This window comes from Amblyraja radiata, chromosome 10 (assembly GCF_010909765.2).
Source record: "Amblyraja radiata isolate CabotCenter1 chromosome 10, sAmbRad1.1.pri, whole genome shotgun sequence".
NCBI classification, from domain to species: Eukaryota; Metazoa; Chordata; class Chondrichthyes; order Rajiformes; family Rajidae; genus Amblyraja; species Amblyraja radiata.
In genome coordinates this window covers 11,995,501-12,011,573 of record NC_045965.1, presented here as the reverse complement: position 1 = coordinate 12,011,573, position 16,073 = coordinate 11,995,501, and the positions used below count along the sequence as shown (strand labels likewise).

Sequence of the window (16,073 nt, the reverse complement as noted above, 5' to 3'; positions counted from 1 at the left end):
GTGGTTTGGATCTTGCAGTGTAGACACTGTATTTCTGTTCATGAAGTCTTCTGCGGACAGTGGTCATTGACAAATCCACACCTGACTCATGAAGAGTGTTTCTGATCTGTCGGACAGGTGTTTGGGGATTTTTAATTTATTATAGAGAGAATTCTTCTGTCATCAGTTGTGGAGGTCTTCCTTGGTCTGCCTGTCCCTTTGCAATTAGTAAGCTCACCAGTGCTCTTTCTTCTTAATGATGTTCCAAAGAGTTGATTTTGGTAAACCTAAGGTTTGGCTGAGGTCTCTAACAGTTTTATTCTTGTTTCTCAGTCTCATAATGGCTTCTTTGACTTTCATTAGCATAACTTTGGTCCTCGTGTTGATAAACAGCAATAAAAGTTACCAAAGGTGATGATGGAAAGTGGGTGCTGAGAGCTCTCTTATACCTGCATTAAGGTGGCAATTAAACACACCTGAGCAATTACAAACACCTGTGAAGCCATGTGGCCCAAACATTATGGTGCCCTGAAATGGGGGGGGACGATGTATAAACAGCTCTCATTTCTACATGGTGAAACTGAAATGTAAAAATGGCTTTTATTAAAATCTGACAATGTGCACTTTAACCACGTGATTTTTGTCTATTACAAACCTCAAATTGTGGAGTACAGAAGCAAATAAATAAATGATGGGTCTTTGTCCCAAACATCATGGAGGGCACTGTATATCCTCTCAACTGGAACAGTTTCTCAATTCTCTAGATTCTGTGATTTTAATCCGTGATTCTACCACCATATTATCTAAATGGTGGCCGACTAGGAAAAGGGGAGATGCAGCGAGACCTGGGTGTCATGGTACACCAGTCATTGAAAGTGGGCATGCAGGTGCAGCAGGCAGTGAAGAAAGCGAATAGTATGTTAGCTTTCATAGCAAAAGGATTTGAGTATAGGAGCAGGGAGGTTCTACTGCAGTTGTACAGGGTCTTGGTGAGACCACACCTGGAGTATTGCGTACAGTTTTGGTCTCCAAATCTGAGGAAGGACATTATTGCCATAGAGGGAGTGCAGAGAAGGTTCACCAGACTGATTCCTGGGATGTCAGGACTGTCTTATGAAGAAAGACTGGATAGACTTGGTTTATACTCTCTAGAATTTAGGAGATTGAGAGGGGATCTTATAGAAACTTACAAAATTCTTAAGGGGTTGGACAGGCTAGATGCAGGAAGATTGCTCCCGATGTTGGGGAAGTCCAGGACAAGGGGTCACAGCTTAAGGATAAGGGGGAAATCCTTTAAAACCGAGATGAGAAGAACTTTTTTCACACAGAGAGTGGTGAATCTCTGGAACTCCCTGCCACAGAGGGTAGTCGAGGCCAGTTCATTGGCTATATTTAAGAGGGAGTTAGATGTGGCCCTTGTGGCTAAGGGGATCAGAGGGTATGGAGAGAAGGCAGGTACGGGATACTGAGTTGGATGATCAGCCATGATCATATTGAATGGCGGTGCAGGCTCGAAGGGCCGAATGGCCTACTCCTGCACCTAATTTCTATGTTTCTATTCACTTTCTTCAAAACAAATATAAGCACTGAGATGAGTTGCATCAATCAATAACTTCAGAAATTGAAGATGACCAGCATTCTAGAAAATAAATAAATGGGTTTATTTTACACAAGAATGCTGGGCAGATGGAATAACACATGCATTAATGCTCTGATGACCTGCACTAGGCAGCTCGCAGTAATCCAGATCGCAGTAAGTAAGTTAGCTAGTAAATTGCACCCATTTTGTTTTGTTAGAAAACCAACCTGGTGCCATTGCAATTTTACTCTTTCCTTCAAGAATGGCCTTCCCATCAAAAGTCAGAGCTGGCAACATTCCCTGTTGGAAAAATATGATATTTTCCTTCTGTAGGCGAAAGTAATCATTTTTAACAAAAAACTCCTTTGTCGAATCCATTGTCCGACCACTGGTCATGATATACCTGAAACATAATACAAAGTGCTTTAAACAAAAAAAGTCCTGCAGAGCAACTAATAAAAATCCAAACAGTCGGATCAAGATCAAAATTATTTTGGCCAAATAACATCCGCTCATTATACAGTAACTGGAATTGAAACCATTGTCTCGGGTGGGAGATTGCAACCTTCACGTGGTCTGCCCGGTTTCGACGAATGCAATCAAACTGGTGCACAATCAAGTAAGATCAAATAGAACAAGTTGTCCTACAACTTTAGGCTGTGCACGCCATACGCAAGAAGAAGAAACCATTGTCTGACCATTAGTCATCATATACCCCACAGATGTAAAAAGTCAAATAACCCCACAAATACAAATCTAAACTATTGGATCAATTTAACAATAACTTTGGCAGACAAGCTGATCTGCATTTTATGTAGTAATTGTAATTGAATTGAGAAGGAAAATATATGGAAAACTAAATATTGGTCTGCTCATTCCTGCAACATGTTTTATGCTCGGGTTTCCAGCATCTGCAGAATATTAGTGTCTACCATAAAAATATTACTTGTACAGAAACCAAACTTGAAAATTCTAGAGTGTAATTCTACACAGTACAAGATCAGTTAATCCTAAGGAAACACAAGAAAGCATACAGCTAATCCTCACAGGGTTAACATACAGTTAATACGACAAAATATAATGAAAGAATACAAGAAATCCTACAACAAGCAGGAAAAAAATAACACAGAAGAGAGTGCCATCTGCTGGTGAAATAATCAAATAGGAATAAATAGACAAAAAAATGTTCACTTCTTTTGGTTTATTAAATGGGTGCTCTGTGTAGCATTAGTTCCTGGTTCAGTGGCCCATGGAAATGAGAATACATCTCAAACCTCCTACATCCACTTTACCCCCCCTCCCTTTTAAAACTGCTGTAAAGTTCACTTTCCCTCCTAAACTTTATTGGAGGTCCAGATAGGTTGTGGCGTATGGAATATTTTACCAATGTTGACGTAGTCACGTCAACATTTCAAACAAAAAGGATTAAGGCAAGAAGACAGAGTAAAGAGAGAAACAACACTGCCTCAGGTTGTCCCTACCTCTGCTGCTGAAGATCTGCACATAATAAATGAATTGTAGGCTCCACCTTCAAACTTGGGGTTCTCACTTGCATGGCTTTGTTCAGGATCGTCAAATCTTTAATATCTTAAGGATCGGAGCCAACCATACGTCTCCTCTCTGAGACGAATGGCAACGTTTTTCTTTAATACAGAGTTGCAGAACATTAAGAATTCTTGATTTTTCTAATTCTCACCATAATCTCTGTGCTGTCCAGAATATAAAGAGCAGGCGGGCAGGGGGTTTAGAGAGAAAGAGCGAATGTTACAAAAACAGTGTTGCTGAAATAAGAACCTGTGGAGGAGGACCAGCGGTGAAATTCAAACACATTCAGTCTGCAGAAGAGTCTCGACCCAAAGAGTCACCCATTCGTGCTCTCCAGAGATGCTGCCTGTCCTGCTGAGTTGCTCCAGCATTTTGTGTCACACATTCTGCCAATCTTAATTGAATGCTAGAAAATATTTTTGATAGAATCCCACATAAACTTGGAGTGCAAACAGAAAATTCTGCAAGAAAGTATTTTCAGAAAAAAACAGTAACAGTTGACTTCAAATCCTCAATTTAAAATCTGAACACCTCCAATATAATTTAGGAGAGGAAGTGAACTTTACAGCAGTTTTAAAAGGGAGAGGATAAAAACGGAACGAAGGAAGTGGTTTATTAAACACACCTGGAAGGCAAAAGGAACAAAAATGGGAAGAAAAGAAACAATGTTTTCTGGCAGTATTTAATTGTTCATACTTTAATGCAAGAAATGTTGGGGGTAAAGATAAATGTAACAATGGCATAGACAGACTGGAGCCGTAGTGATCTCAACTGCAAAGTGGCTTAAAGTTGATATTCCTGGTACAAGGTGTTCACTCAAGATAGATGGGGGTAGAATAGAAGGAAATGTTGCAAATGGGTTAGAAAACCAAGTTGTGTGGGGATATGTTACAGACAAGCCAACAGATAAGCCCGTATCAGCAAATATATGTAGCTAAAGCTAAGCTCTACGTCTACGGAATGGGGGAGGGGGGGGGGGGGAGATGAAACAGACGATGACAATAAGGAAGAAGAATGTAGTCCTGGAAATGATAAAGGGAGAACTGACATAAAGGGAGGAAGGAGAGGGCAATGCTGACATCTTTCAAAGTGGTTAAATTAACAAATCACTACATATATATATATATATCTACATATATATCTATATATATATATATATATGTAGTGATTTGTTAATTTGTTAATTGTTAATATCGATCTCTATATCGATCTCTATAGAGATCTCTATAGATATATATATATAGATATAGGTAGATATAGATAGATAGATATAGATATAGATATATATAGATAGATATAGATATATATATTACAGGGTTTTAAAAGAACCGAGGGAAGAATTAACATGGGAGAATTAATCCCAAGAATTAATGCAGGCTCGACAAACAATTTCGCAACACGCTTTGGCCGCAAGGTGTAAGTTTTCTTAAAAAGGGTGAAAGGGAAGGACTGAAGAACTACAGGTCAGTGAATCTGATTTATCTGGAAGCCAACAGTTGGAAAAAAATGAAGCCAATAGCAATAAATCAGCATTTAGTAAAGCACCGAGTGGGGCACCTTGGTAGACATGGGCAAGCTGGGCTGAAGGGTCTGTTTCCGTGCTGTATGACTCCATGACACAGGCTCGGTCATGGACATTTTTCAAGGAGCGATTTCAACAAGACATTGCCTGGTTAACAACCGAATGTTCTGAGGAGGTAACAAAGACTTAATGAGGATAGAGTATTAAATATAATATAAATGGATTTTAGAGACCAGCTTGCCAAAATCCCTTAACACTGATTGATGGTGAAGAAGGAAAATGCCAGACTGGTTAGGTAGACCCAAAACTAGCAAAATGAAGAGGGGGAAACATAGAACAACTATACCACACACAGAACAGCACAGAAACAGGCCCTTCAAACCACCATATCTGTTCTGTATACGTGTTGAAGGCTGCATAAAAGGAGGACACCTGCAGTCTAGATCATGATCAGTACAGATGGGTGGCGGGGGGTTGGGGGGTGTCAAGCTAGTTATAGAACCATACAGTGTGGAAACAGTCCCTTCGGCCCAACTCATACACACCGGCTATCAGTGTCCCAGCTACACTAGTCCCAATTGTCTGTGCTTGGTCCATATCCCTCCAAACCCGTCTTATCCATGTACCTGTCTAACAGTTTCTTAAACGACGGGATAGTCCCAGCCTCAACTACATCTTCTGGCAGCTTGTTCCATACAACCACCACCCTTTGTGTGAAAAAGTTACCCCTCGGATTCCTCTAAAATTGTTTCCCTTCACCTTAAACCCATGTCTTCTGGTCCTCGATTTCCCCACTATGGGCAAAAGACACAGTGCATCTACCCGATCTATTCCTCTCATGATTTTGTATACCTCTATAAGATCACCCCTCATCTTCCTGCGCTCTATAGAATAGAGACCCAGCCTACTCAACCTCTCCCTATAGCTCACACCTTCTAGTCCTTATAAATATTTTCTGAACCCTTTCAAGCTTGACAATATCTTTCCTATAACATGGTACACAGAACTGAACACAATATTGTAAATGTGGTCTCACCAACAACTTATACAACTGCAACATGACCTCCCAACTTCTATACTCAATACTCTGACTGATGAAAGCCACAGTGCCAAAAGCCTTTTTGACCACCTTATTTACCTGCAACTCTTCTTCTTTCGTGTGGCGTGCACAGCCTAAAGTTGTTGGACAACTTGTTCTATTTAATCTTCCGTTTGTGCACGTCGAGTTGATTGCATTAGTCGAAACAGGGCGGACCACATGAAGGTTGCAATCTTCCACCCCTATCTGCAACTCGACCTTCAAGGAACCATGCACCTGTCCTAAATCCCTCAGCTCTACAACACTACTCAGAGGCCTACTATTTCCTGTGTAGATTCTGCCCTTGGTCGACATCCCAAAATGCAACACCTCACATTTCTCTGTATTAAATTCCATCAACCATTCCTCCGCCCACCTGGCCAAACGATTCAGATCCTGCTGCAATCGTTCACAACCATCTTCATTATCTGCAAACCACTAACTTATGTATCATCAGCAAACTTGCTAAACTTGCCCTGCACGGTCTCATCCAAATCATTGATCAGTTCCAAGTAAAACATTAATCAGGTCACCTTTGTGTACACAGTTCTAACTCGTCACCCCTCTACAGGAATGATGTGAAGGCACCTGAGATAGAGCTGCCAGGGCAGCAGAGTTATAGTTCTGAAGAGGGTAGTTTTGGCTGGGGTTGCTTTCTTTGCAACAAGGGAAATTGAGGGCACACGTCTCCCTTGGTCCCAAGAAAGCAACCCCTATCTGGACAACATATACGATGAAAGATCCCATTTCCCTAAAACGAGTCAGTAATCGAGGGCACAGATTTCCACTAATTAGTAGGATCATAGCAAATTGAGAAGAACAATATTTCATTTTATAAGAGGCAGTAGCTGGAACACTACCTCAGAATGTTGATAAAGGCAAATATCCTCCCATGTTTAAAGAGTACTTAGATGAGGCATAACACATAAACCAACCATAACATGCAGATCAAGAAATGGAATTACCCCAAATTCCATTACGGCCAACATAGACACTATAAATTCAGTGACCATCTCCAGGGTCAGAATTTATGATTCTGAGGTCATACAGGTTTGTATAAGTAATGTGTGCAAACATTTATGCATTTCAGCAGCTTTTCCACAATGTATGCTAGTTTGCTTTCTGGAACTGTGTAACAGTGTAGAATTTATGCATGGAAAAATAAACAAATTCAATATTTCTTGGGAGCTTGGCTAAATTACAGTCCTCAACCCCAGAGTGTTTGAGAATGTGCTTCATGTGCCAATGCATTTGGACAAATCACTTTACAAAATGCCCCCTCATTTGATTCCTGATTAAGCTACATAATTACAGAGAACGTAGGAGCTCACTATGGCAGGGCTTACCAAGAAGAGCAGTCTCAAACAGAAGGCGACATTTACCAAGAGTAAAGAATTCTGAGTAATGTAATATATAGTATTACATCCCACTTCGGACACCATGTTGTGTAATGAGACCCATGCACAGGAGTAACAACTCATAGTCCTTTATTGTAACATAAGGGGAGGAAACATAGCATGCTACCGTCTCTGTAGTCAGCATCTAGCCTGACTGTGAGATGGTAAAGTACCGTTATCTATAGTCCGGGGTAGGGATGAAGATCTGGACCACAAATGAAATGTGTAGCATGCATAATATGTGTGGTGATAGATATAGTAAAGGCAGGCTAATATAGTTAATCTACAATTGCCATGTTCGATTTAGCTCCAGCTTACATTTTATTGGCCATCTGATCAATGGTATTAATTAATAGATTACCCAGAACTAAAACAAATTAACATTAAGAAAATAAAATTTTGACTGCTGGTCAATCTCCATCAATCATATTGTTATTATGTACAGAGAAAAATATTCCCAAAACTTTGCAAGGCATACTCATTTTCTTAATTTTATTTTAAGTAGGAAGTAAATCTGAAACAATAAGAGAAAATGCTGGAAATATACAGCTGGCCACATGTGGGTATTTTTAATGCTTTTATTTCTTATTTTCCTCCTCCATCTGGGAGATACATAACTGCTCAACTGGCCTCAACTGCCACAGAAAGTAGTTGAGGCCAGTTCATTGGCTATATTTAAGAGGGAGTTAGATGTGGCCCTTGTGGCTAAAGGGATCAGGGGGTATGGAGAGAAGGCAGGTACAGGATACTGAGTTGGATGATCAGCCATGATCATATTGAATGGCGGTGCAGGCTCGAAGGGCCGAATGGCCTACTCCTGCACATATTTTCTATGTTTCTGTTTCTATGCTCCACATTTGTCACACTCATGTTGACAAAGTACATCCTGAAATAATTTCAGTAGATAAAACAGTGAGATCTATACCAGGAAACAGAGGCCAAAATGTGGCTGGGGACAATTCCCAGATATGCTTGGCGTAGGTGTCGTGCAACTTAATCTCTCACCACTGTAGACAGTGCAGAACATAGAACAAGAGTTTTGGAGTTGATTGTAGATAGGCAGAGTAAAGGGAGGGTAAGAAAATAAACCTGGAAATGGGATATTTTTTATCCCACCCCTCTATCCCATCCCACCCCCTCTATACTGGCTACCTCTCCTCTAATCTTTCAGTCCAGAATAATCATCTCAACCCTAAACATTGAGTGCCATTTCCCTCCACAGATGCTACCTGGCCCGTCGACTTCCTACAGCTGCTCTCCTTTTTATCGATCCAAGTTTCAGCATCTGCAGTCTCTTGTGTCTGTAGATGCTGGAACCTGAAACAGTTCAGACGTTGTTTGCTGAAATGGCCTCCACAAGAACAATAGATCAGGTTCTTTTAAAGTAAAACAACTTTCCACACAAAGGTTATGACTGCATCAACTATGACCATGGTAAACTGAATTGTAATCCACAATTATTCAACTGAAAAGAACAAGCATCACTTGTTTAAAATCTCATCTGAGTAGATACAGATTGCTAAATGTACTAAAGTGGTCCGAGATACTAACCATGGAATCGTGCATTTGTGTCCAAATTGCTCTGAAGCCCATTGTTGAAGTTTCAAAATCCGTTCAGCTTGAATTTGAAAGAGAGTTTTTTGCGATAATAAGCCAACATTGTACATTCCTTTGGGAAAGGTTACTCCGAGACGGGTACCCTGTCCACCGGCCAAAAGCAGCACAGCTACTTTACTTTGTGAGATTTGATGGAGACCTGAGAAAATAAGACAATATAATTAATTTCATTAGCATTTGGTTGGCACACACAACAGAACTTCCCATCTATACCTAACTAAAACACTGATCTTATAACCTGCTGGTTTGGCGTTCATTCTATTTGCGCAAAAACGGTTCACGATAGCGATGTGCTTTTTCGCCAGTTCACTCACCGTTCTCCTATGCTGCGATTGCACCAAGTTTCGTTCCGATCGGTTGAATGCCATAAACGTTAGCGAGGTTTAAAAATCTTATAAACCGCACGTGCGCAGATCGATCTTTTCTCTTGCCTTCCAGCGCCTCGCAGATTAGTCTCTTCCCCAGGACGGTCCACCCCTTCCTGCTCCATCGCGTCTTTACTGGAGCTGAGGGTGGCCGGTGGAGGTTTCCAACCGGACTTTCGGAGGACTTTAAACAGAATCCTAGGGATAAAGTTTTCACACAAAGGACAGACTTGGAGGGATATGGACCAAGCGCAGGAAAGTGGGACTAGTGTAGTTGGGACATTGGGACAGCGTATAACCTACTTGAACCCCTCCAATCTGGCTTTCGCCCCCTCCATAGCACAGAAACTGCTCTCCTCAAAGTCCTCAACGACCTCCTCACCTCTGCTGACACTGGTTCCCTCAACATCCTCATCCTCCTCGACCTGAGCGCAGCCTTCGATACAGTGAACCATAACATCCTGCTCACCAGACTCAAAGACCTCGGCATTGAAGGCTCTGCACTCAGCTGGCTCCGTTCCTACCTTTCCAACAGATCCCACTTCATCTCTCTCCACAACCACACTTCTGCTACAGCCGAAGCCACTCAAGGCGTTCCCCAAGGCTCCGTACTCGGCCCCCTCCTCTTCATCATCTACATCCTCCCCCTTGGTCAGATACTCCGCCACTTCAATCTGGACTTCCACTGTTACGCTGATGACACCCAGATTTACCTTGGCACCAAATCCCCCCACAACCCCCCCCCTCTCCCATATCAACTCCTGTTTGTCAGCTATAAAAACCTGGATGCAACATAATTTCCTCAAACTCAACAGCGATAAGACAGAATTCCTCCTCATAGGCTCCAAAGCCACACTCAGCAAAATCAATAACCCCACTCTCACCATCGACGGCACCACTGTCTCCCCATCTCCCCAGGCCCGCAACCTTGGCGTGATCTTTGATTCCACCCTCTCCCTTGAGCCTCACATCCGCCATGTCATTAAAACCTCCTTCTTTCATCTCTGCAACATCGCCAAACTCAGACCCTCTCTCACACCGCCTGCTGCTGAAAGACTCATCCATGCCTTCATCTCCTCCCGACTGGACTATTGCAACTCACTTCTCCTTGGCATCAGCTCCACCTACATCAACCGACTCCAACTGGTCCAGAACGCAGCCGCCCCACTCATCACCCACACCAAATCCTGGCATCACATCACTCCAGTCCTCAAAAAACTTCACTGGCTTCCCATCTCCCACCGGATCACCTACAAAATCCTGGTCCTCACCTACAAAGCCCTCCACCATCTGGCCCCCCCATATCTCACTGACCTCCTCTCCCCCTACCAACCCTCACGGTCCCTCAGATTCACATCAGCCGGTCTCCTCTCCATCCACAAGTCCAACCTTCGCAGTTTTGGGGACAGATCCTTCTCCAGGGCAGCTCCCAGGCTCTGGAACTCCCTCCCCCAACTGATCCGCAATTCCGTGTCCCTCACCATCTTCCAGTCCCGCCTCAAGACCCATCTCTTCACCTCTGCCTATCCTTAGCCCCACGTCCCCGTCCCTTTTCATCTGTGCATTAATTGCCTCATACTGTTTTGTATTGAATTCTGTCTTTACTTTGTGTACTAGTCATGTCTCTACTATTTATTTCATTCACCTTACATGTTTTTCCTCTACATGCTCAATTTTTGTAAGGTGTCCTTGAGACTCTTGAAAGGCGCCCATAAATAAAATTTATTATTATTATTATTGTTGGCCGATGTGGGCCGAAGGGCCTGCTTCCACACTGTATCACTCTATGATTTTCCATAGCTGGCAGTGTTGCATCGCTAAGTGGAACAGAATATGGCATAAGGCAGCACATTTTTTTCGAAAAGCAATGTAGTGTATTTCTCGAATTTTCCAATTTATCTCACAAAAGAACGTCATCAAGTACTGAACTATTTAACAGAACCACCATTCTTAATGCATCTGGCAATGTTAGTCCTACTCATAACAAGTAACAAACTTGTTCCAAACATGGTTTCAGTTGGCTTTAGCTTGAATTCCCAACAGAATTCTTCCAGGAACAATCCTGCTATTTAGCACAACTGCAGTGAATTTATTCCCCATTGCAAAATTGTTCAATGTTTTTAATGATATAAATGAAGACCTTTAGTTTGTAGCTACAGTTCGAAAATAAGATTTTTCACATGCAGATAGCATCATTCCAGTTATAAAAAGGTTTGATTGATCAATAACTCAGATTATGAGTAAATTATTGCTCTGTATAAAACTCAAAATAACCCTGCAATAGGAAATATATTCTCCCCCATCCATTCAAAGTTCACTTTGTGAAATTTCTTATGTGTAGAGACATCAAAGTTAGGATATTTAAAATAAGAAGCAACCAAACACAATGTCCTAAACTTGAGTCAGCTGAGAAATGATGGTACCCATTAACTTCAAAAGAAACTGCTCATAAAGATGTATTTAGTTGGAAAGGATGTCAGGGCTGCCAACTCTCACGCTTTGAGCATGAGACTCACTCATTTCAGCAAATTCTCACGCCCTCACGCTGATGACAGAATTCTCACGCTGACTTCAGTCCCTGCACAGCAGGGATCCTATAGCAGAGGTATATGATCTTTGCTGCAGTTTGTCTCTTCGCTTTGTGTAGGGGAGGGGGGGGTGTAGGGGAGGGGGGGGTGGTGTAGGGGAGGGGGGGGTGGTGTAGGGGAGGGGGGGGTGGAGAGGGGAGGGGGGGGGGTGGTGTAGGGGAGTGTGGGCTCACTGGTTCCCGGCCCCGCCCGCACTCCTGGCTCCAGGACCCGGCTCCGGACTGACTCAGCTGCTCCCGTTCCCAGCGTACGTCGCGCTCACAGCCCCCGAACACAGCCCGCACTCTGCTGCTTCAGCTTTATTCTCGGCAGCTTCTGGACGGGCGGCTTCTATACATGCTCACGGACTCAGCCCCGTCTCCAGGGCTTCTCCAGCGGGTGCCGGAAGGGGCGTTAACTTTGTGGTGACTGACAGGCGAGAAGACCAATCTGCTGATTTCACAATTTTTTAAACCTTCATAACTTTTGTAATCTTCCACTGATCAGAACAAAGTAGAGCAGAGGAGAACGGTACGCAAGGTGGCGAAAAAATCCTAGCACTATAGGGTGCTGTTTTTGCGCAAATTTAAAAACAATGCAGACCGGAAGTGGTCAAGATGAGAGTTCTAGTAATAGTATAGAAGATAACGTGAAAAAAGCCTGTCCATAGCTCATGGTTCCTAACGTGTACAACAATACTTGATACCTTTTGGTTAAAAGACGAACACAAAAAAAGACAAAAGAGACCCACAAGCTCTTTCGCAGCTGGCAAGTTAAAGGTTGGACTTCACCAACTCTCCAAGCTATTCTGAGGGCAGAGCGTGCCGGCATCAATCACAACGTCGCATTTCTGATATCATGATAATCAAGCCCGTCACAGGTGTCAGGGATTCAAGTGCTGGAGTAACTCAGCGGGTCGGGCAGCATCTCTCGTGGACATAGATAGGCGACATTTTGGGTTGAGACCCTTCAGACTGAGCAGTTACGTTAGCTTGAGCAATTCCACAGGTCGATGGAAGATCCTTTCCTTTTCTGGCATTTTCCACTTTACCCGTCACAGCATTCTCTTACTCCAGGTGCCCTTCCCTAACATCCAAAGGTATATCATTTCATTATCGCCTCTGTTACACTGCATTCCTTTCACAGGAAAGAAACTGCCAAATTTCACCTCCACGGTGTATTTAATAACGCACAATGCAGTCTCATTGTAGACATTACCGCTTTAGATCACCTTCTATTCACAATTGGTGCACCACTGAATCACTATGAAAATAACCACACCAAAACTTGTGTCCTCATTGACCAGTTCTCCCAACACCCAGTACTAATTAAAATCTTCAATTCTTCAGTCTGAATAAGGCATGCAAATTTGTGGGTTAAATAGTCTCTGTAAATTGCCCCTGGCGTGTAGGGAGTGGATGAGAAAGTGGGATAACATAGAACTAATTTATGGGTGATCAATGGTTGACATGGACTCGTTCGGCTGAAGAGCCCATTTCCACACTATCTCGAAACATATTATTGCTGAACTATTTTCATTACAATTTTCATATTTTCCATTTCCTCAGACCTACAAGCCTTTTTGCCCAATAAGACACTCTTATCCCCTACTTCCCTAAGCGCTTAGTTTCAAAATATTAATTTGTGCGTTTTTTCCACAACTGCAATATCTTTCCTGTTCCAGCACATTATGTTTTATTCCCAATGACGTCAGTATTTACTTTCACCCCCCACCCACCATTTCCTGCGATGACTTTCTTTCCAACATTTGTTAGTGTTTAGTAACAATGAAGACAGCAGTTCTTTCCAACCAGTAATGTTAAATGTCCGCCGAGCTTCACAGCCGTGTATCCCTGGCTTCATAAAAGTTTTCTCCACTCCGTCTCCCCCCTCCCCTCTTTTAAAGGACTTACCGTTCACTGTGCTTTTAGCCGGCTTAATTACAGCACCAACCTTCCTGTATCACCTTGGCTTTGCACCATGTGAATTTCACTCAGACAGCGCCCCCCCCCACCCCCACCACTTACCCTGTCCTCCACCTGCATAATCTGATGAAGGAAGGTGTGTGTGTGTGTGTGTGTGTGTGTTCCACTCTGACAGTCGCCGTTCCAGTTGCCAGTTTTTCAGGCGACTGCCAGCAACTTGACAGTCGCCAGCAGTCGCCTGAAAAATTGCCTAAGTGGGACAGGCCCATCCGGAAGAATCTCACCTATCCATTTTCTACAGAGATGGTGCCTGACCCACTGAATTATCGTGTCTATCTTCAGAACAACCCATCACTTTTATTACAAATTAATTTACAAGTTTTTTTACAGTATCACAGTAAACCGATACCAAGATTTATTTCACTAGGAAAACATCCACAGTGGAAATTTTCCAAGTACACTGGGGGCGGGGTCATGAGCAGGACGTGTTTTCGGACGTCAATGTGTAGAAGCAAGGAACTGTAGAAACTGGTTTAACAAGGAAACAGACAAGGAGTAACCCGGTGGGTCAGGCAGCATCTCTGGATAACACGGGTAGGTGATGTTTCACGTACTATAATCAGACTGAATGGTCCCAACCCGAAATATCATCAATCCATGTTCTACACTACAGGGACGCTGCCTGACCTGCTGATTTACTCCAGCACAGTCTTCTTTTGTAATCCAGCACCTGCAGATCATTTTACCTTCAGATCTGCTGCCTGACCCGCTGAGTTACTCCAACACTTTGTGGTTTGTTTGTAAACCAGCATCTGCAGTTACTTTCACCTCCACAAAAATGCTGCCTAGCCTGGCCTGCTGTGAGTTACGCCGGCACTCTGCGTCATTCCGTGTTTAAGGACACGTTATACCAAAGATCCTATTGCGTTATACTACAGGGAGAGTCCGCCCAGTCCAGCCTCACCCCACCCCCGGGGCGGGCTGACCCTCGCCCTCCGAACATAGACACAAGATGCGGGAGCTCAGCTGGATCTCTGGAGAGAAGGAAATGGGTGACCCTTCGGGTTCTTCACTCACCCTCCGTCTGCCACCCCGGCAGCCGCTCCCGGTCCCTGCTGACGCTGCCCTGCACCTCCTTGGGCACCGGCTCCATGCTCTCGTCCACCCTGTACTGCTGCTGCTGCTCCGGCGGCGCCTGCTGCGCGGCCCGGCGGAAGAAGCACAGGCTCTCGGGGAAGTGGCAGTCGTCGAGGTCGGCCAGCAGCTCGGCGCGCTCGCCTCCCTCCAGGCCGTCCCAGTAGCGCAGCAGGTGAGCCTGTCCGCTCGCCGCCAGCCGCTGATGCTGCTGCTCCCTCAGGCCAGCGCCCTCCATCATTGCTGCTGCGGCCGAGCGGCTGGCCAAAGATCTGCTCCGCTATAGGATCTTTGCGGCTGGCCGCGAGTGAAGGGAGGTTGGGCGGCGAGAACCAATGGGCGCATGCTCCAGAGACCCCGCCCTCTCCCGGTCCTAGCCAATGGGCGCGCCCCCCCTGGGAGACCGCCGACCAATGGGAGCGCGCACAAATTACTGGCCAATGAGTGCGCGTTGCCGAGGGACCGCCAGCCAATGGCAGCGTGTGCTCCAGAGACCGCCGACCAATGGGTGCAAGGAAGCCGGTTCTGGCCAATGGGAGCGCGAGGTGTGCGGCTACAAGCCAATGGGAGCGCGGCCTCTGGAGAGCGAGCCAATGGGAGCGCGGTGCGAAGAGGTCCGTGAGCCAATGGGAGCGCGCGCCAATGCTGGCCAATGAGTGCGCGTTGCTAAGTGACCGCCAGCCAATCGGCGCGTTCTTCAGAGAGACCTCGAGCCAACGGGCACGCGTTCCAAGCGACTGCCCGCCCGCTCGCGGTGGGGGAGAGAGAGAGAGAAAAGCGCGCGAGCGAGCGAGCGCGAGCCGGCCGGCGGCAAGAAATATTAGCCAAAAACTTGGGGGTTTGTAGGGGGAAAACCCCCGATGTCGGCCGGATAACAAAGCCGACGATCCTCCGCTGCCGTAGGTAGGCCTGGCGGGATGGCAGAGCTGAGGCGGCGCTGAGGGCCCGCCTCCCGGCTCCCGCCACGTGCGGGGCATTTAAGGTGCCGGCATCAAAGTGAGAGACGGCGGTGGGTTGGTCGGGTCAGACTGCCTCCTTTCGTCGTCTCCTTCCTCCTCCGCCTACCTACCTGCCTGCCTGCCTCCTTCCTTCCTTCCCTGCCCTATCCGCCATTCGTCCCTCTCCTCTCATCCCTTCGTCCCTCCCTCATTCCTCCTTCCTTCCCACCCCTATCCTCTCTCCCCATTTCCCCCTCCTTTCATTCGTCCCCTCTCCCTTCCTCCATCTCCGTCCCCGATTAAGAATAAGGAGTAAGCCATTTAGAACGGAGGCGAGGAAACACTTTTTCTCACAGAGAGTGGTGAGTCTCTGGAATTCTCTGCCTCAGAGGGCGGTGGAGGCCGGTTCTCTGGATGCTTTCAACAG

General features: G+C 45.0%; 1 protein-coding gene across 2 annotated transcripts in view; it reads right to left on the bottom strand.

The window, feature by feature from the left end:
- Window positions 1-14,968, bottom strand: part of uap1 (UDP-N-acetylglucosamine pyrophosphorylase 1) — a 34,005-nt gene extending 19,037 nt beyond the window's left edge. For both annotated transcript variants that reach the window (XM_033028020.1, XM_033028019.1), the window contains exons 1-3: window positions 14,652-14,968; window positions 8,652-8,856; window positions 1,786-1,961 (exon numbers count right to left, since the gene is read on the bottom strand). In XM_033028020.1, coding sequence (XP_032883911.1) covers window positions 1,786-1,961; window positions 8,652-8,856; window positions 14,652-14,949 — 679 coding nt within the window. In that variant the 5' untranslated portion in view covers window positions 14,950-14,968. The remainder of the gene's footprint in view (window positions 1-1,785; window positions 1,962-8,651; window positions 8,857-14,651) is intronic.
- Window positions 14,969-16,073: the final 1,105 nt, after the last annotated feature.